This window comes from Protomyctophum bolini (assembly GCF_963924005.1).
Source record: "Protomyctophum bolini genome assembly, chromosome: 18".
NCBI lineage: Eukaryota > Metazoa > Chordata > Actinopteri > Myctophiformes > Myctophidae > Protomyctophum > Protomyctophum bolini.
Window position 1 is genome coordinate 34,837,487 of NC_137879.1, and position 21,017 is coordinate 34,858,503.

The 21,017-nt window shown below is 42.0% G+C and overlaps 1 protein-coding gene across 1 annotated transcript; it reads left to right on the top strand.

Annotated features, from left to right (window-relative positions):
• Positions 1-697: 697 nt before the first annotated feature.
• On the top strand, positions 698-14,479 carry ankrd22 (ankyrin repeat domain 22). Its single transcript, XM_080788527.1, has 7 exons — positions 698-1,017; positions 2,971-3,162; positions 4,073-4,180; positions 5,181-5,258; positions 5,465-5,563; positions 7,369-8,546; positions 14,405-14,479. The coding sequence occupies exons 1-6, from the start codon at positions 997-999 to the stop codon at positions 7,444-7,446; spliced, it is 576 nt and encodes a 191-aa protein (XP_080644653.1). The 5' UTR covers positions 698-996; the 3' UTR covers positions 7,447-8,546; positions 14,405-14,479.
• The last annotated feature ends 6,538 nt before the right edge of the window (positions 14,480-21,017 follow it).

Consider the following 21,017-nt stretch of genomic DNA (forward strand, 5'->3'; position numbering starts at 1 on the left):
CCCTGATGAAAATATGGACTTCCGTAACCTTGATGCACCATGTATCCCCACAACCCCATGGAAGCATCAGCATGTAAGGCAAATGAATGATACCATATACAATACATGCCGGGCTTGCCTCAAAAAGCTCCACTGACCTGACCAGTAATGTAATGTAAACCAACCAGAATCTCAACTTAGAATACAGGTTCTGTTTCAAGCTCCGTCTATAAAGACTCAAGACACTAAGGACACAATTTGGCCATGCAGTTCAAACCTGTCTGATGTCTCACATTTTGTTTTAAATGCAAATTTTGGTCATGGGTGGTATGGCCGACTAATTGGTACCATAGCCTAGGCCCTAGGGGATATTTCTCATGTTATTTTAACAGACATAATAATGACACATCTTGCAGGAAAGAGGCAAGAGTCAGCCAACTATTAAGGCATTTCAGCAGTGAGGCCTGCCAGTCACAATGTGGGACATGGTCTCAATTTGTGGGACGCCTGAAAAGTCCTGGCTGAGGGACTGCCCCACGCAAAGGGGGACATCTGGTCACCCTAGTGTGTAATATGCAGACCTTTAGACTAGAGTTTATAGGCTCGAAGATGCAGACCGACAGTAGGCGGGTTCTAGACAGGATCAGAATTAGGTAGGCCTACTAGTGCAAACACGTCCTGGTGCGGTGACGCGAGGTTACAACTGTTTTAGTTTGTCATCAGACTGGCTGCAGGCAGAAGAGACGGTTTGACACACATGACTCATGACTCACTCATGTAACAAAGTTACCGACTGAACAAGAACACACCTATACTACCAGTCTCTCTCCAGGCTAATCTGACTGAAGGAAAGGAAGGATGAGTAAAACGGGGACACGTCAATGGATCATCTGATCAACTGTACATTTCAGAAGGATTATTATATCTCCCACAGTACATCATCAGATTTACTGTCCGCGTGTCTTCTTGACTTGTGTGTTCACGTCAGCAGCAGCAACAGCAGCAGCAGACAGAGACATGGGGCTGGCGTATTCAGAGGTACGATCAGATGTCGATGATTGAATGATTGTGATCCACTTCTAAGTGACAAAAGAAAACTAAAGTCGTGACTCGATCGTGCCGCGTGTGTTTGTGTCGCGCGCAGCGAGAGAGAGGCTACTGTGTGTGCATGTGTGTGCGTGTGTGTGTGTGTGTGTGTGTCGGTCTGTCTACACTTTAGAACTGTTTGTGTGTGTATACGTGCGCCTGAAAAATTATCTTTTTTTGTGATGTGTTGTTGGGCAACAACTGCTATAGAAAATGTAGCTACTATATATCAGAGCTATAATCTTCATAACTAGACCATTTTACGTTTTTACTATAGTAAACACTACAATTACCGGGTAAGCTATTTCAAAAATAAAGCTATAGGCTACTGAGAATTGTTGGTACAGTACCTATAATCTGGTTGGTAAAGTAGGCTAAATGAGAATGTGTTTGAGTTTGACAACATTGAATGGCTGAATGAAACACAGTAGGCTATAGCAAATGTATAATAGCCTACAACTGTGAAAAAGCTACACATTGGTGGATAATCAAGTATTTGGTGTGATGTACAAATTGCACTCAAAACCCATCTGTTTTGCTGTTTTATGTTGATGTGACACAAAATATCTAGTAGGCCTAGGCTAGCTTTGCCCAAAGCTATAGGCTTACTAGATATTTTGTGTTCAGCTATAATGGTGAACACAGCTGAACTAAATGGAACATACACCTTTAGTGAAGCTAATGTGAATCAAATCAGTTCACTGCTTATGTAAGTTTACAGAATTGAGACTAGTCTAGGCTGGGGTGGAATATATATGGTACTATATGTTCTTTACTTGGAGGAAAAATCATTCAAATGTGTTATTGTTAATTTTTGTTTTAAGAATTAAATGGCAGTTTCCGTGTCCCTCTAAAGTCAGTGTTTTGTTTTTATAGAAGTGGTTCACTAGACTAGTCATGTGAATATCATTCACATGACCAGTCTTGTCTAGTAGTGAATAAGCGAAAGGACCGTTGAATATTGACGGTTAACAATTGTTGTCATTAATGACAAACTCATTTTGACCTAAAACCAACCCAACAGTAATTTTACATATCTGAGACATGTCTCAGAATAGTCTTGTTCTCTCTTCCCTCCAAAAATACTGTTGTCACACGAGTTGTCATTATATAGTGTAGTTAGTACAATGTTTCAGTTAATCACTCGGGTGATTTCTTCAGGTTGGTATTTTGGCAGCAGACTAGACTTTTCTTTGAAGTCAGTTCATACCAGCTTGGACTGGAATGTGGCTGAGTAAGAACATCTGCTCCTTGCCCCGAATTACATTTTCACTTTTCAGCTGAAAATATGAAATATTTATCAGGTGAAATATAGCCTGAACTGTACATTATGTGAGACTGAGCAGTGATTGCCGTATGTAATGTGAGGTTTGCTAATCGTTTGTCGTGACACCTCCATTAAAACCCACAATATTATTGCAGGGCTATGCAAGGTTTGCACAGCTTATTCTGTATGTGTGTGTGTGTGTGTGTGTGTGTGTGTGTGTGTGTGTGTGTGTGTGTGTGTGTGTGTGTGTGAAAGCGTGTGAAAGTGTGTGCGCTGTAAGGTGCGGCTGTCAGAACCTGTTCTTTATCATACAGTCAAAGTATACAACACTGGATACTAAAATGGTAAATATTTGTTTTGGATACCTAGCTATTTCGCCCCGCGGGGGGGGAATTCTGTTTCAGCTTCACCCAGCTGAGTGCTGCCTGCAGAGGAGCACGGGGGGGGGGAGCAGTTAGCGGTTAAGTGTCTTGCTCAGGGGACACTTTGACACATTGCTCAGAGCTGGAATCGTACCTGAGACCTCTGGACTCCCAGGATGGTGCATTTATAATAGCACCTTTATCCTTTATGGAACCGGAGGAACCGGCCCCTGCAGGAAGTAAAATTATAATCTCCTCTCCTCTCCTCTCCTGTAGCCTGCCTGTCTCTCAGCCTATGAAGGAGACCTGCGTCGTCTCCACCAGCTGTTGAAGAACGACCCCAAAAGCATCAACGTTCAAGAGGCACGTGGCGGAGACACGCCCCTAATCGTAGCCTATCGCCGTGGTAACGTGAGGCTGGTGCAGTACCTGCTGGACAACAACGCCGATGTCTCTATAAGGAACAAGGTACGGCTGTGTCCAATGTACAATTAATGATCTCTGACTGACAGACAGACAGACAGACAGACGGGCCTGTGTGTGTGTGTGTGTGTGTGTGTGTGTGTGACCCACTGTTACATGACTAAAACTAAGACGAAAAAATGTTCGTCAACTACCTTTTTTTTCTTGGACAAAAACTAAATAAATGATGGCTTAAACTATGACTAAATATACTGACAATTATGTCTACACAGTACACACACACACACACACACACACACACACACACACACACACACACACACACACGTGTGTGCCACATTCTGAAATAGCCGAGCTACAAGCTCACAATGCTATATTATTATTTTTTAGAGAGTGGCGGTAGTGGCTCAGGGGTAGAGTGGCCGGATGGTAAACCTGCACAAGGTCGCCAGCTCAAACCCGGGCTCCCCCAGAGTTAGTGTCGAAGTGTCCTTGAGCAAGACTCTGAACCCCCCTAATTGCTCCTGATGGATGGTGCTGGTTGGTGCCTTGCATGGTTTCCGCCCGCCATCAGTGTACGAATGTGTGGGTGAATGTAATGCACAATCTCTGTAAAGTGCCTTGGATAAAAGGCGCTATATATATATAAATACACCATTTACCATTTTATAATATTATTATATTATATTATATTATTTTCGGCACACAGCCAAGTATAAATCGGGCATTACGACACACTTTGTCAAATCAACTGTAGAATTAGTTCGCTAAAATCCTATTATTATTTAGTCTAAAATGTGACGAATCGAATTTTATTCAACAGACTGAATGACTAAAACGATACCAAAATCTGCTGTCAAAATGAACGCTTACTGACTGACTGTCTCTCTCTCTCTCTCTCTCTCTCTCTCTCTCTCTCTCTCTCTCTCTCTCTCTCTCTCTCTCTCTCTCTCAGAAACGGAGGACAGTTCTTCACTATGCTGCTAAGAGAACCTTCACCTTCCTGGACTATCTGATGATCATCATTCTGATGCCAATCCTCCTGATAGGCTTCTTCATCATGGTACTGTACTGTCTACTGTACTGTACTGTACTGTCTGGAACACAGTGGTACTGTACTACTGTACTGTCTGTCTGGAACACAGTGGAACAGTCATCATGTTACTGTACTTAGTGTACTACTGTACGGTCTCGAACACAATATTATAGGAACAGGACAGGGGTGGGAAGCTTTGATGATGGCAAGGCAAGGTTCCACACTCACTCCAGAGGGCCACAGTGCATATTACTGTCGTATTAAAAAAAAGCTGATCTACAAGCTCAAAACGCGCCGCAACGCGACGCGTTTTGATCAGCTATTTTTGCTATATTTTAATTGAAAACCTGAATAATGTTTTGCTATTTTTGAATTGGAATCCTGAAAAGTAACCTTGAATTTCAAATGCGTTTCGTTATAGTTACGTTAACTTTATGAACTGTTAAAAATAACTACATTGGACACTTGGACATACTAGTCATTTAATAGTATAGTCATGAAGTAATTAAAGCGGGTTAGGAATTGTAACAGCTGAAATCAATACAATATCTGTATTCTGGTATTAACATTAAGTGAAGGTGGGCCACACCTGGGATAGAAGAACAGACGATAAAAATCACACTTGTGTGAAGTGACGGGCCCACTGTATTTATATCGGCCACATGACGTCTTACGTCGTCATTTAGTACCCTAAACAAACATTAAAGTCTTGCTGGCTCTAAAGGGCTCTGTAAAGTGCTCTAAACAAACATTGTAATGTTATCCTCAAAGTCCATAGACTGGGTTGGCAAAGGATTTACGTCATAAGTGCTCTGAACAAACATAAAAAAAAATTGGCTGCCATAATATCTTCAAAAGCCATGCATTATTGGAGGGGCCCTCAAAAACACATTAGAATAGAAGACAATTATATAAAAAAAGATTTTAGAACACATTATAATGAGATTATAACAAAACAGATTATAATGCGTGTGTGTGTGTGTGTGTGTGTGTGTGTGTGTGTGTGTGTGTGCGCGCGTGTGTGTAGGAGGAGAAGCAGAGGAAGAACGTGAAGCTTCTGAAGCTGGTGTTGAGTTCTGAGGTGGACATCAATGCTGTCGACTACGTAAGACTACCAGAACATTCCACATTATATCGATATATTTATCACTCGATCCACTGTTCTGAACATTCTACTACAGTAACTATACAGTGGCTCTCAAACCTTTTCAAGTCAAGGACCCCCACATCGATAAGTATTTGGTTGAGAACCACTGATATTCAGTACAATATGTATGAATGTATAAATGCGCTGTGTGTTTATCGTTGCAGAAAGGTAACACAGCACTCCACTATGTGTGTCAGAGGAAGAGTGAACGACTGCTTCCTCTGCTGCTGGACAAGAACCCTGATATGGAAATCCAAAACAATGTACGTACGTTACACACGCCATTCAACAGTACACCAATAACTATGGATACATATAGTAGCTCTGGTCCATAGCTCTAATGCGTTGCATTTAGAGCTATGTTACTCTCAACTCCCGCCGCTCGCGTGAATACAGACCAGCCTCTCCTCTTTAGCGTAAATAAAAAGAACGTTTTTGCTGCTCACCAAAACAACGGCGGGTCGTGTCATTAGAAAACCTACTTTCCTTAGTGGAAACACTCTGAGCCCCCCCACCACCACACGTATAAAGGGTACTTTTTGGCCAGAAAGCGATTTTTTTTTTCACCGGAGGAAAAATATTCTCTATGAGGCAATTCTCTGGGCAATATCGGTAGAAGGCGCAGTGGAGTAACAAAAAGTATTTTTTTCCCGGTGGAAACGGAATCCCCTTTTGGCCAAAAAGTACCGTTTATACGTGTGGTGGGGGGCTCAGAGTGAGTGCGTCCACTAAGGAAAGTAGGCTTTCTAATGACACAACCCGCCTTTGTTTTGGTGAGTAGAAAAAACTTTCTTTTTATTTACGCTAAAGAGGAGAGGCTGGTCTGCATTCATGCGACTGCTGGAAGTTGAGAGTAACATAGCTCTAAATGCAACGCATTAGAGCTATGGAGTATGGACCAGAGCTAGGATACAGGATAGGTGGTAGTATATAGAGGGTATGCACATGCATAAAGTGAATGGCAAATCGAGTGGCAAAATCGTCGTTTGATGCAATAAAATACAACTTTTCTGTACGGATGTATGGGCTGTCAAGGCCAGAAAGTCGTTTTTTGGATAATGATGATGATGATGTCACACGCTGCGTATTGGGATATATAGTAGTATATCTAGGGACATCTGGGCACCTCAAAGAAAAATTGGCTATATTGTCAATGTAAAATAAAAGAAAGTCAAATACATAAAGTATACATGATGTGAATATGCACGGTACATTAAGATCAGACTCAATTTTATCCCAAAATGAGTTCGTAGCAATTGTTGACAATGTAGGCCTTAATTGTCGAACGTTTAAGCACGTTCTGATCATGTATTCTTTACTTTTACGTAAACATTTTCCAAATGATATATTATTTAACACAGAGGTGCCCGCTCTTCCTTGGTGCCCCCACCTCTCCTGTTACCATCTAGAATAGAGGGTATGGGAGTGACATCATCATCATACCCAGAAGTTATGTGGGAAGTTTGGGGCAAAAATCTGATCGCATTAAACGACGCGGTTAAACAACATTAAACTCACTTTGCCACTCGATTTCCCATTCACTTTATGCATGCGTATACCCTCTGGCTACTGTAAGAACAGAAGTAACGGTATATTATAATATTATAGTCCTCTACTCACCAGCGTACTTGTCGTTGTTCAGAGTAGCATCATGTCCAGTCATGTTCATGTGTTTCCATAGCATCGTGAATTAAATTGAAGTACCGTGTAAAATAACCTTGGTTTGAGTGAGGTGCTTGCTTCTTGAGTTGTTCTGGAGGGCCTCTGTGTCACCTTTGAACAAACCCTAACATGAATTGCATTTGAAGTGCCTTTCAAGAGACCCTGCAACTATACTCTTCAGGATGATCAAGTTTAAAACTATAACCCTATTAATAGCTAAATAGTGCCACCCTGTGGTCAACTGCCACGATTTTTTAAAAGGACATTTACATTATCATTCTTGGCACGGTGGACTGTCCTTTGAAGTGTATTCCTTGAACAAATAACATGGCTGGTTTGGAATGATCTGTTGGTTTGGTTTTATGCAAACATGACACATCTGTCCTGTCTCTGTCTCTACCTCTAGTGTGGGGAGACGGCACTGGATGTCGCCACCAGGCTGAAGTTTCACAAGATCGTCTACATGCTGAGAAAGACACACTGACACACACACAGACAGACAGACAGAAAGATGTTGAGATGCAAAAACTTTATAGCAAAAAAGCTGATGCATTGCACACGTCAAAAGGCTGGTGCGACAGGTGTGTAGGGCAATAGAGCACATAATGAAAAGGGTATCTTTGAAAGACATCAGGACAGACACTTTTATTTCTTTTTGGCAAGTGTCTGACAGTGTGTGGGACCTCTTCTTTGTCTTTCAAAGATACCCTTTTCATTAGATGCAATAACAGACAGATATAAACAGACAAAGATACCCTTTTCATTAGATGCAATAACAGACAGATATAAACAGACAGACAGGTCTGTAATATCTATATAAAGACCGATAGAAATAAATGAGAACAGGACAGTTAATTCCAACACTAGTAACGTTCCGGCCATCTTAAACTTATACACTTTAAAGTGTATATATTTATACATTTATTTTCGATGTTTCCTTTGATGTTAGTGTGTGTTACATGCTTTGTACATATTTGTTTTGATTGTTTTGAAGGTTATTCTATAGAAGGATATGCTTCTTAAGTTCTTCTTTGTATGCTTTGATTGATTCAGGGGGCAGAGGCATATCACATAATAATTTGTGGGGTCCTTGACATTAAATATTGAGAACCACTGATATAGGAACATGAGGTTTTTCAGCAAAAATTACATTTTAAAAATAACTTTTTTTAAATTTCTACGTCAGTCCTAGTAAATGGGTTGAATACTAAAGTTAAATGTATTAGTTACAAAGCAGTACAAACGGTAGAAAACTATTTTAGCCGATCATCCTGAATGGTTGCATCACATCTTTCTTTTCCTATTGTTTTGATAAAGATAAACGGTACATGGAAGACAAACTGAAGTTGTTTTTCAGTGATACAGATGTTAAGCACTTTTCAGAAATAAGAATATGAAAGGGGAGGACAGTAGTGTGTGTAGTATCTAACATTGCTGTCGGGCAGAAACCTTTTAGCCTGGCTAATAAACCAGACTCAAATCACACCGCCGGCAGGCAATTTTTTTTGCCAACGGCTGATTCGGTCTGGCTTATTAGCCAGGCTAGAAACCTTTAGCTCCATCTTTTTTTTTTCTTTTCTTTTTGTTTTGAAATTGACGCCCTTATGGCAGTGTCATGCAAAAGTAACAAATTGTCGATCGACATTGGTTGCAATGTGACACATTCATTATATTGATGATTGATTGAAGATAATATTATCGCCATGTTTTTGACATGTTCTTAAATTATTTAGGCCTGGTTGAAGGTGGACACAGGTTATTTTTCTTCCATTTCTTGAAAGGTAACGGCTTTAGACGTCCAAGGTTTTCTACCAGACAGCATCATGTACAGAACCAGATCATAATCCACTTTGCTCCCTGCACAACAACATCAATGTCTTCTCCTGCTGGTTCCTCCCAGACCACCCTGTTTGTATGGAAACCCCACAGGGACAAACAGCACAGCGACAGTTCCACACCTCAGTTTACACAGTGCTGATCAACAAAGCATACATGAATAGAATTAATAACCTGGTATATCAAGTATAAACGTATTCAGATGAGATCACGTAAAACGAAACACGATCAAATGTTCTGTGACTTTTAAAAGGCACAGCCATGCAAAAGATGAGACCTGTCAAATCTGTGGAATTATTGTGTAGAATTAAAAAAATACATTCAGTTTAAGGAAATAAAACAATTTGTGATATAGAGCATCTCAGCAATATAAGAGTGAACACTCGGGAGTGTAATGTTTCCAGAGTTACAGGAAGTAAACGGTCTGAAGTCATTCAGTTAAATCTCTTTTGAAACACAGAAGTTGAACAGGATTTAGTTACATTTCCACACTAGCACACAGTATGGTTAGGTTATGTGCACTGGTGAGTCACAAAACACTTTTTAATGAGGTATTGGTCAACTAGTTGGTTATTGAAAAATGTCCACTGGAAGCTTGTTGTAGCAATGATAATGGAAAGTAACGGTATCAGTAAAGGCCTATTCATAGTCTGGACTTTCGGTGGTGAGGTGACCGCCGCTCCGGTGGTGAGCTGACCACCGGAGCTGAAATAACGTTGAGCGGTGTGGCGAGTAAAAACAGAGAGAAGGGCTGGAGCGGTGGCGGCGGTGGTTTGCTCTTCACCGCGGCTCGTGACGTCATGTTGTAGTTCGAGTCCCGGGTTCGATTACCCTTTGCTGCATGTCACTCCCCGACGCTCTCTATTCTCCGTTCCAGTCTCCATTCACTGTGTGCCATTGATAAAGGCAGAAAAAGTCTGGATCTCCACAGTTCGCTCGGCCGCTTATATAATACAAATATATATATATACAAAAATCGTTTGTATCAGCATCAACTAAGTGTGCAATTATGTAATGTTGTGTCTTCCACTCTTCCCCTGTAATGTATTTTTGTTGTCATTGATGTTTTATGTGTGGCTGTAGCTGGGGTGAAAGCCCAAGACAAATTTCCCTTGTGGACAATAAAGTTTACCGTGACCTTGATGCGCTTTGGGGGACGTAGGCTATACTGTTATAATATGCGCTTTGGGGAATGTACACACACTCCTCGCGTACCTTTGTGACGCAACACCAATACAGATCACGTTCTGTGATCAGAGATCACGATTTATTTCAGTCACCGAGTCTAGTCTCACTCAACCTCGGTTTCACTTTAGTGTCCCCCGCCAACCCAGCAGTGAGGCTCAGGAGGCCCTTTAGGTTTCATTGATTGAATAGAAATTGTATTTACAGTTTGTAGAATGCGTACAGTTCAAAGGAAAGTACAGGTCAATACAAAAGCTTCTACGAGGATAAAACCAGAAAAAGCACTAAAGGTCCCTGCACACTGCTGCGTCTTTCGGATTTTTTGCTGCGTTCTTCGTCTGTTTCTCCCGAAAAACGTGTCCAGTGTGCAACAGCCTTAAGTCCTCCATTTTCAATTCATCAGAACATTTAAAGAAGTACAAATACACTTCTATGGGGGGAAAAAAGGAAATCATCATATATACAGTAGGTGGGCTCTGCTTGAGATTAAATCATTTGGCTATGCATTCTAGAAACACATTCCTAACTCACACAAACCGAGTTGAAATCCTATACACAGCGGTGGTAGGTAACCGCTATAGATGACCTTTGACCAAGAATGGAGCAGTGACAATTTTAATGTAGTTTGCAGAGTTAACTTTTGGTACCTTGAATTTGGGGGAAATTACTTGACCGGGTGTGGTAGGGTTCAGGATCCCATTTCAGAAAAGTTGAGATGTATTTATGACAATCTCCAAGTATTCGGGATTGACTGGTTGAGTCACCATTATTAGGAAATGTGCCCATATAACCAATGTGCCCCCGCGCCACGCTCATATACCGAACCCCCCACCCAATACAACACACAACAGTGGTCCCCATGGTTGATTCTCAGTCAGGGTGGTGGTCCCCGCCACTTCATAATCAGTTGAAAACCCCTGCTCTACGTCACCGGTTCTCAAACCAGCAGTCCGGGGACCACCAGTGCATGCCATATGGTCCTTGAGGGAGTTCCAGACAGCTCCCCAGCTAAAGAGAGTTGGTAACCAAATGGACCCCGATAGATCTTTAACTCTTGTGTAAAATGAAACGGTGAAATGGTTTCATTCTATACGCTTGCAAAAAATATAACTATAGTAAAATCACACAACCACAGACGGACGGAAGCACACACACACAACACACACGTCTAGTGTTCGGAAATATGTGATAGCATTGTGATTGCTATGCATGCTGTCATGTATTAATTCAATTGGCTTTGTTGGCATGGGAAAATAAACGTTGACATTGCCAAAGCAAAAGTGGAACAACAAAATGTATATGCATGTACAGCTGCCCGCCGCGTTTCAAAAAGAGGGTCAAAGAGAGAATCATCAGTTTTGAAGTAGACGGCTTTGGTTCCATGAACATGTGAGCTGGGCACTTAGGCCAGGAAACTAGACTATGCACCACCCGGGGAGTTGAGAGAATATCATATAATGCACAATACACTTGAATACCCAACCGCAGGTTTGAGGAGCAGAGACCTGTATCTTCAGCTTCAAAATAATGATTGTTGGCCTGGGCCGGCTGAGCAGTCCAGGGCAGGCACCTATAAGGCTGGTAATCAAGGCTAGCTTGACAGCGTGTCGCGGGTTCGAGTCCCGATCCAGACGACCTTTGCTCTGTGTCTCCCCCCCCCCCCCCCCCCCACCTCTCTCCCCATATCCTGTCAAACTACTGTTAATCTATCTAATAAAGGCAAAAAGCCCCCAAAAATGTTAAACTTTATTATAATGATTGTTTTATTTATAATAACTAAAAGGCAGAACAATGAAGACTTCACTGCAAGAAGGTCATGTGAGAAGATATGTTTATTTAGCCATTAACACTATTTTAAAAGAGGCTTTATAACAAAATGTCAATATCAAAGGGATTAACCCATTCTGACCGGGAACCCATTTTGGTGTCAGCATCATGTTGTGCTTTAGCTATTGAAAAATAGCATATCTACAAGCTCATAGCGCGCCACCGAGTGGCGCGCTACGAGCTTGTAGGTCTGCTATTTTTGAAAAATCAAAGAGCGACTGACATTTGTAGAAACTGATCTCAGGTCAGAATGGGTTAATCAGACCAGTGTGTGTCCTAGTGGAAAACCTCGTATGAATCTGATCTCAGGTCAGAATGGGTTAAAAACTAGATGAAGTCCCCCGAGGGGCACAGGTGGCGCCAAGGTGAAAAGGGTGCCATTTCTTCTTACGCCTTGGATGGCAATTGGATGATTTGAGGCATTTTGTTCCAAAAATGTGTGTTTGCAAAAATCCACCTATGCTACGCGCTATAACAGGCCAATATGAAAAGGGTGGGATATATGCCACAGCCTAGTATAGGAAAGTCTGTGAAAGATTTCACGTAAATTGCACGCTGCTTTGATGATTTGAGGCTTTTTGTTCAAAACGGGCCAATCCTGCAAACTTTGAAAGCCAATGTTAGCCAATTAGGATGGAATATGACATATCGGACAGATCCGTCTTGAACACATGACTATAGAGTGCAACGATTTGCGGGGATTTTCTGACAGAATCCAAAGCCTTAGTGCCTTTGGTTTTATCCTCGTAGCAGTTTTTGTATTGACCTATTTATTTTACAAATGTCAATCAAGCTTGTGTGTTAAATGTAGGCTATATAATTGTACATATGCGGTAGACTAATGTCTGTAGTTATTAATGCATGTGTACAATACATTAGCCTCGCGTTGCGATACTAATATACCACTGCGCTGGGCTACGTCGGGGCATATGCATAATGCAATAGGGGCGGGTGAAGTGTGGCTGCGCCAGGCTAACAATACATAGCCTACTTTATCCGTCAGTGTTTTAGCCAAAGCTATGATTTAAGCATAATAACGATATCATTTGAAAATGTATAGATGTCTCTTCAACAAATGCATGGGAAGCAAAGCGTAGGCTTTTTCCAATTGCGGTCCTTATATAATTCAGTGTTTTAGGCAAAGAGATGCATGCCTAATTATTATATTATGTTCATTCCATACCAAAACTCTACCGCGTGTGTGTGTGTGTGTACACGCATGCGCATTCACTCTAACTAAAGTGGTTGTTCCCCTGTATGTGTCCTCGTGTGTCATAAGTGTGTGTAGTGGGTAAGAGTACCGGCCAGTACAGCAGAGCTTGTGTTACAAAACGTTACAAGTCAATGGCTTTGCGCCAGTTTAGGCAAAGGGATAAAGATCCAAAGAAGCCACAGACACGAGAGGTAAATGGTAATGCAAACAATTTACTGGGAATCAACAGAAAGATCCGGTCACATGGAGCTCAGGTGCCTGTATGCATACAATGACATTGCCATGACAACACCCAATCATTCCTGGCACCACCCCTTTTCCTTCTTTTTTCACACATTGTGCATCCCATACCACCAAAACCCCAAACACTTCTGAACATAGTCCAATTCCTTCACATGCTAGTTAGTTCACATTTCAGATTTTAAAAAAACCAAACAGCTGTAGCGTCTCTGGTGCCCGGCGCGCCCCCACCCCCGACTGACGAGGCCCTGTAGCCGGGTCACAGGCCTGTATGAGTCCTCATGTGGTAAGTTAGAGCAGACTTTGAACCAAAGCCTTTGCGACAAACTATACATGTAAATGGCTTTTCCCCGGTATGAGTCGTCATGTGGTTAGTTAGAGTAACCCTATGAGCAAAGGCTTTGCTACAAACTTTACAATTATAGGGCTTTTCTCCTGTATGAGTTCTCATGTGCTCCTTTAGATTACTTCCATTACCAAAGCATTTGCTACAATCTTTACAAGTAAAGGGCTTTTCCCCTGTATGACTCCTCATGTGCCGTTTTATATGACTTATAGAACCAAAGCCTTTGCTACAAACTTTACAAGTAAAGGGCTTTTCCCCTGTATGACTCCTCATGTGAACTTTCAGAATACTCATATGAGACATGGCTTTCCCACAAACTTCACATGTTAAGGGATTTTCCCCTGTATGACTCGTCCTCATGTGAACATTTAAATAACTTTTATTACCAAAGCCTTTGCTACAAACTTTACAAGTAAAGGGCATTTCCCCTGTATGACTCGTCCTCATGTGAACATTTAAATTACTTTTATTACTAAAGCCTTTGCTACAAACTTTACAAGTAAAGGGCTTTTCCCCTGTATGAGTCCTCATGTGGTAAGTTAGAGCACTCTTAAGTCTAAAGCCTTTGCTACAAACTTTACAAGTAAAGGGCCTTTCCCCTGTATGAGTCCTCATGTGGTAAGTTAGAGAATCCATTTGAATAAAGCCTTTGCTACAAACATTACAAGTAAAGGGCTTTTCCCCTGTATGAGTCCTCATGTGGTAAGTTAGAGAAGCCTTACGGCTAAAGCCTTTGCTACAAACTTTACAATTAAAGGGCTTTTCCCCTGTATGAGTCCTCATGTGGTAAGTTAGAGCACCATTTTGAATAAAGCCTTTGCTACAAACTTTACAAGTAAAGGGCTTTTCCCCTGTATGAGTCCTCATGTGGTAAGTTAGAGCACTCTTATGCCTAAAGCCTTTGCTACAAACTTTACAAGTAAAGGGCCTTTCCCCTGTATGAGTCCTCATGTGGTAAGTTAGAGCAACCTTTTGAATAAAGCCTTTGCTACAAACTTTACAAGTAAAGGGCTTTTCCCCTGTATGAGTCCTCATGTGGTAAGTTAGAGGACGCTTTTGACTAAAGCCTTTGCTACAAACTTTACAAGTAAAGGGCTTTTCCCCTGTATGCGTCCTCATGTGGCAAGTTAGAGAACCATTACGAATAAAGCCTTTGCTACAAACTTTACAAGTAAAGGGCTTTTCCCCTGTATGAGTCCTCATGTGCTCCATTAGAATATATTTAACACGAAAGCCTTTGCTACAAACTTTACAAGTAAAGGGCTTTTCCCCTGTATGAGTCCTCATGTGCTCCATTAGAATAGCTTTAATTCGAAAGCCTTTGCTACAAACCTTACAAGTAAAGGGCTTTTCTCCTGTATGAGTCCTCATGTGGTAAGTTAGAGCACCCTTTTCCCTAAAGCCTCTTCCACAAACTTCACATGTAAAACTCTTTTCTAATGTATGAGTCTTCATGTGTGATTTTAGATTATATTCATGACTAAAACCTTTGCTGCAAGCATTACAAGTAAAGGGCTTTTCCCTGGTATGAGTCCTCAGGTGGGAAATTAGAGAACCCTTATGCCTAAAGCCTTTGCTACAAACTTTACAAGTAAAGGGATTTTCTCCTGTATGAGTCCTCATGTGGTAAGTTAGACTACCCCTTTGACTAAAGCCTTTGCTACAAACTTTACAAGTAAAGGGCTTTTCCCCTGTATGAGTCCTCATGTGCTGGTTAAGATGTGACTTCTTATTACACATTTTGCCACATTCTGTACAACTAAACCTTTTCTTCCCTGTGTGACTCCACGTGGATGTGTGATGGTGTGATGTCAGTGTGTTTAAATCTGATGGACCCTCCCTGGTCTCCTCAAACTCACTCTCTTCAGTGTCAGATTCATTGTGCGATTGAGAAGAGTGTAAAGTGAGGGGCTGCTTATCACTAGTTGGCTCCCACTCATCATCACTGTCACATGTATTGTCCGATTCAGAAGAGTGTAAAGAGAGGAGCTGGTTACCACCAGTTGGTTGTGATGTTCCACAGTGCTCTACATCAGCCTGTGTATTCATGTGTTGAGTTGAAGTGCTGGCTAGAGGCTCTGTCTCTCTGCCTTCATCATCATCACTTTGTAATGTCAATGTTGACCCGTCATCCTCCACTGGTCTTTGAAGTAGCTTCTGTTTAATCTGTAAAGACTCTGGTTCCTCCTGGACCAGACTGGGCCTCCTCTCCTGATGTTCAGGGGAATGCTCTTCTTTAGGCAAAAGATAAAATGAAAGAAATCCATTAAATGTTGAACATAACATTTTCCATGCAGTGTTTCCTCTGTTGTACTACAAGGAAGTAAACACTTCAGACAAACATGTCCTCCAACTACCACAGTAGTGATCGACCGATATGGTTTTTGGCCGATATATCCGATCACCGATTAGTGGACAATCAAAAAGCCGATAGCCGATATTATGAGCCGATTAATTAAAGTTAAAAAAAAAAATTGTTGGTGCAAGAAGCACCAACATCGTTTCAGTAACACTTCCCCCCCCCTCCATCAATTGCAGCTTTTTTTTTTGCTACAGTGCAAACATGTACTGTAGCAGCATAATTTGCAATATCTATCTATCGATCTATCTATGAATGCACCAAGTGTGTGTGCGTGTGTGTGTGTGCGTGTGTGTGTGTGTGTGTGTGTGTGTGTGTGTGTGTGTGTGTGTGTGTGTGTAATTGTCCAGAACCGTGCCAGAAAGTCCTCTGCCCGGGCTCTGGACCGGGCCCATGCCCAGCGTCCACATAATGGAGCTGGCCTGTTCTGACCTCACAGCACTCCATATTTGGACCTGACACAAGACAGAACTCCACAAGCTGGCTGCATATACTATTTGGGCATGCCTTACAAAGAACTCCAAATATGGGCATAAAAGGGAGACAGACATAATATCTGGGTGGGGGCATTCATTCATTTACAACTTGCATCGTACCAAGTAGGTCAGTGTCTACGGGCACCGTTCTAGTTTATCAAAACCGGATTTTCAATGAAAGTGGTTGTTTCACCACGTTTGGTTTGGTATATTTCATGAGAAATATAATAATCGGTTGTTTCTTTCCGATTATTTGTTTTTAGCACCGATACCGATATTAATCAAAATCATGAATATCGATCACTATACCAACAGGGTACAACAGTTGTAGATGTGGTGGCGGGAGAAACTTCCACTGTAAATTAAACCATCCAGTCTACCGGAAAGTCCTCTAATAGTAACCTCTGTTCAATTGAAAATACGGGGGAAATGTTAGCCATGGTGACGCTCGTTCTTAACGAGCATGAGGACCTTCCCACTGTTTTGAGCGCCTTGCTAAATCTACAAAGCTAATGTCGTGTACATGAACGTTAAGATTTCAAATCTAAAGTGCTTACCCCCGGGGCCACGGATGTTAGAATTTTGCACGGATGGGTATCAGCAGCACCAATGTTCCCCCTAAGGTGCGCCCGCGCCCCATATGGAACCTCTCTCTGTAATTCTCCAATCTGTTAATACATCGTTCTTCAAAAGGGGCTGCTGACGTTCGACAATCAGAGAAACTAGGAGTTCAAAGACACACCAACAAACTCGTCTTAGTGTGTGTGTGTGTGTGTGTGTGTGTGTGTGTGTGTGTGTCCCAATAAATTATTTACGTTTTCTCATGCCACCCATGTAAAGCAATATTGAGTATTCATATACGAGTCGTTCTCAACCTGCGGGTCCCCACATGATTTGGGGGTGGGTGGGGGGGGGGACCCCAGATGCCAGTGAAGTGACAATTTAAGGACTTTTATAATACCTCAAAGGCTCTAAAAGAAAAAACACCATTACTGCATCAAAAGTAATCAGCATGGTGTTAGCATTATGTTATGCTTTAGCTATTGAAAAATAGCAGGTCTGCTATTTTCGGGAAAATCGAACGACTGACATAGAAACATAGCTTTTTCAGAAAACTGTCATTTTTAGAATCTGATCTCAGGTCAGAATGGGTTAATCCGATCCGGTGTCATTTTCTCAAGTTATGCATCAGAGTGAAATACACCTCCCAACCGATACGGTGGTTTTATTGAAAGGCAATCAAAGGCTAGACCCTATGAAGCAAACGTCGGGTGTCCAATGCAAGTGTGCCGCAGTGTGGCTGCAGAGTTCGTGTTCAACATCTTGTAATTTAAAGTTATGTATACCATCACATCGGTGTATCAAATATACATTTATTCCAAGGCAATGTCGCTCTTCCGTGGGCAGAGCCAACATTGCACTGGGGATAATGGCTTGCGCAGTCTTCTCTTTTAAAATGGCATCTGGCACGGTGATTGGTTTTATTATTGTAGCCCCTAGCGCCGTGCGTACTGCAGGGTCCATATGGTTACAGTGACTTCCTATATGTAGGCAAGAATGTTCAAAACTGCTTGGAAAAGTCTGGCTAAAGCTGGCTAGGTAAAATGATCGTCTAAATTACTTTACACTGTTGAATGTGAACGCGATGTGCATGTTTTGCAGCCACTATCCAAATCGATGAGGATTGGAAATTTGGAGCCAACTTACAAACTCACAAGGCATCGTGATCGGACACATCGTGACCTTGTAGGTCGATGTGCACCGAGAAGAACGTTTTAACTTTAACATGTTCAGATTGATATTTAGAAAGCAATAGAAGTAGAGAGGTCATCTTTGATTAGTTACAGACCCATACGTTACGTTACAGACCCATAAGGGTCCATTTGGTTCCAAAACTATCATTTAGCCGACTTCCTCAAAGACCCACGCCGGACCCCACTTTGGGAACACAGTCAACTCATTTAAAAGACCATCCCTGCATCCCGGGACTAATTACATTGAAAACTGCATCTGTCTAAATGCAGTAATGCACCATCACAATAGTTGTGATCACCTTTGCTATAAACAACAATTGAAATAATTAGAATAAAACGTACTGGTTTCCAGGTAGTCGTCAGGCTCCTGTTTCGCACAGACTGGTTGCGGAGAACTCATGTTCACCTGCAGACTGGACTCCACACACTGGCCTGGAATGAATGAAGGAATTGAAGTGAATTGATAGCCTGGCTATAATTGTATAATAGTGTCATCTTGTGCTATATGGTGTGAAAAGAACAGCTGCAGATAATAATTTATAATCATCAATAGCACCCTGCATTCTGGCACCCACCTGAGCACGTGTATGTTCACGCATCACCATAGCGCAAACACTCAAAAATAGCAGATCTACACAAGCTCATAGCGGGCCACCGAGTGGCGCTACGAGCTTGTAGGTCTGCTATTTTTGAAAAATCGAAGAACCACTGACATAGAAACAGCTTTTTCAGAAAACTGTCAGGATGTAGAAGACATTTTTAGAATCTGTCATCTGTCAGGATGTAGAAGACATTTTTAGAATCTGATCTCAGGTCAAAATGGGTTCATTTGAGAAAAACATTGGGGATCGGTCCCAAAAAAAACCCAAAACATTGTTTTGTTTCTGAACCCACTCCCCTCGACCATACATCTGACCCAGGCGCATGTATGGGCTGCTATAGTATGACCTTTAGACTCAAATTAATTAGTGTGATGCTCATTTTCATTTATTTTTACCTTGGAGAGAATGGCACCCACGTAGTAATGTCAATGTTGACACATCAGCCTCCTCTTCCATGTTCTCCTCTTTAATGTGTGGAGGTTGTGGTTCCTCCTGGACCAGACTGGAGCTCCTCTCCTCATGTTCAGGGGAACCCTCTTTACAAATTACACAGAGAGAAGAGCTAGTTGGCATCAGCACAACAACTCAAAGTGCTTTTCTAAATGTATGACATTTATTCTTTGATTGATTGATTGAATTTAATAACAGATAATTGGAGAATTACAGTACATTTCAAGCACATCTCAATACAAAACTGTTAACTGTGGACGACACCATAAAGTATTACACTTGTTTACAATAGGGCCCACCATGTTCAATTCATCATAACAATTAAATACGTACAAATATAAACACAGGAAATCATCATTAGGTACAAAAAAAAACATAGTGAGGGGGAAAAGGGGTGGTATTCAGGTTTTACGGCCGGGGCCAGTTTAGAATTGTATTTGTATGTATGTAAGTATTTAGACAGGTATATTATGGATATGGGTATCCTATGGGCCGATTCATACTCCTGTTTCGGCGCTGTAGTGCCGAAATGATTTCGGCTCGTCAGAAAATTTCAGTAGCACCGAAGAGCCGACTTTAGGACGGTACCCGCCCCCCCCGAACCTCAAATGACGTCAAATTGTAGGCTCTACAGCGCCGAACAAACCGACTTTTATTCGGCTCAAAAATAGGAGTATGAATCGACCCAGGGCCGATACAGATCCTGTGTATAGGATTCTTTGGTTGACTTTTTTTTTATTACGTTGGTGGCCATTTTATCACCGTAAAGATTTCCCTCCAGGATGGAACCTATAGGACATTTCATCTTTTCGTGTGATAATATTGCCACCCACTCACATTTTATTCTCCTATATGTTGATCATCTGTTAGCTTAACAAACCTGGTCTGTATAATATGACTTGTGGCTGTAAAAGGACGTCCAGAAGTTTGTCTTGTCTCCCCAGCAGAGTTTCTAGTGTCTCCATCTCTCTCTGGAAGAGGCTAAACATGAATCCTGCAGCAGTGCTGAGGCGCTCCAACACAAACACTCTGACAAGCTTCTGCTGACCAACATCACTCTGCTGTTTTTCCAAAACACACAATATCTCCTCTCCCACCGACGTCAGGTGTTCATTTATCGACAGCCTCAGCCTTAGAGACTCCGTTTGACGCATTTTACCTCGTTTGTAAGACATTTTTCACCACGCTGATTTGTTCCTCGCCGCCATGAAAAACAACACGTCTGCACGACAACGTGGTTCGTTCAAGCCTTAGAGTATAACTCTATGGTTCAAGCATGCGCAGCTTTTTGTTTTACGGCAGATGACAACCATGGCAACCAGTTTTTGACACACAAAGCGATGTGTGGATCGCGACACACACACAGGGCGATGTATGGATAAATCAAACGAACGATTAAGCAAGAAACATTGAGAAGGATGCAACATGCTGTGTGATTTACCTGTTTGGGTTTGTTTTGCGCGACTGGCTCGCAAATGTTTGGAGGCACGCGTGTATTTAGAAAGTGCGCTGCGTTTTCTTCGTGGCATATTGTGTTTTTGGGGGGGTGATGGCAGAGTATATTCCAGTCCAGTTGGCGGTGGCAAGCATGAGTCGTTGTTGTTTGTGTCTTTGTTGTTGGTGGAGTGAGTACGCCTACAGACTACAGTGCAGTCAGAGAGTAGTTCACAGGTCACACACAGGAGCAGTGAAAGGGGGAGGGGACTTGGGATGGCAGTGTAGAGTAGGCACGACATTGAGGGGTAGAAACCATCCCGGTCGCGTGGT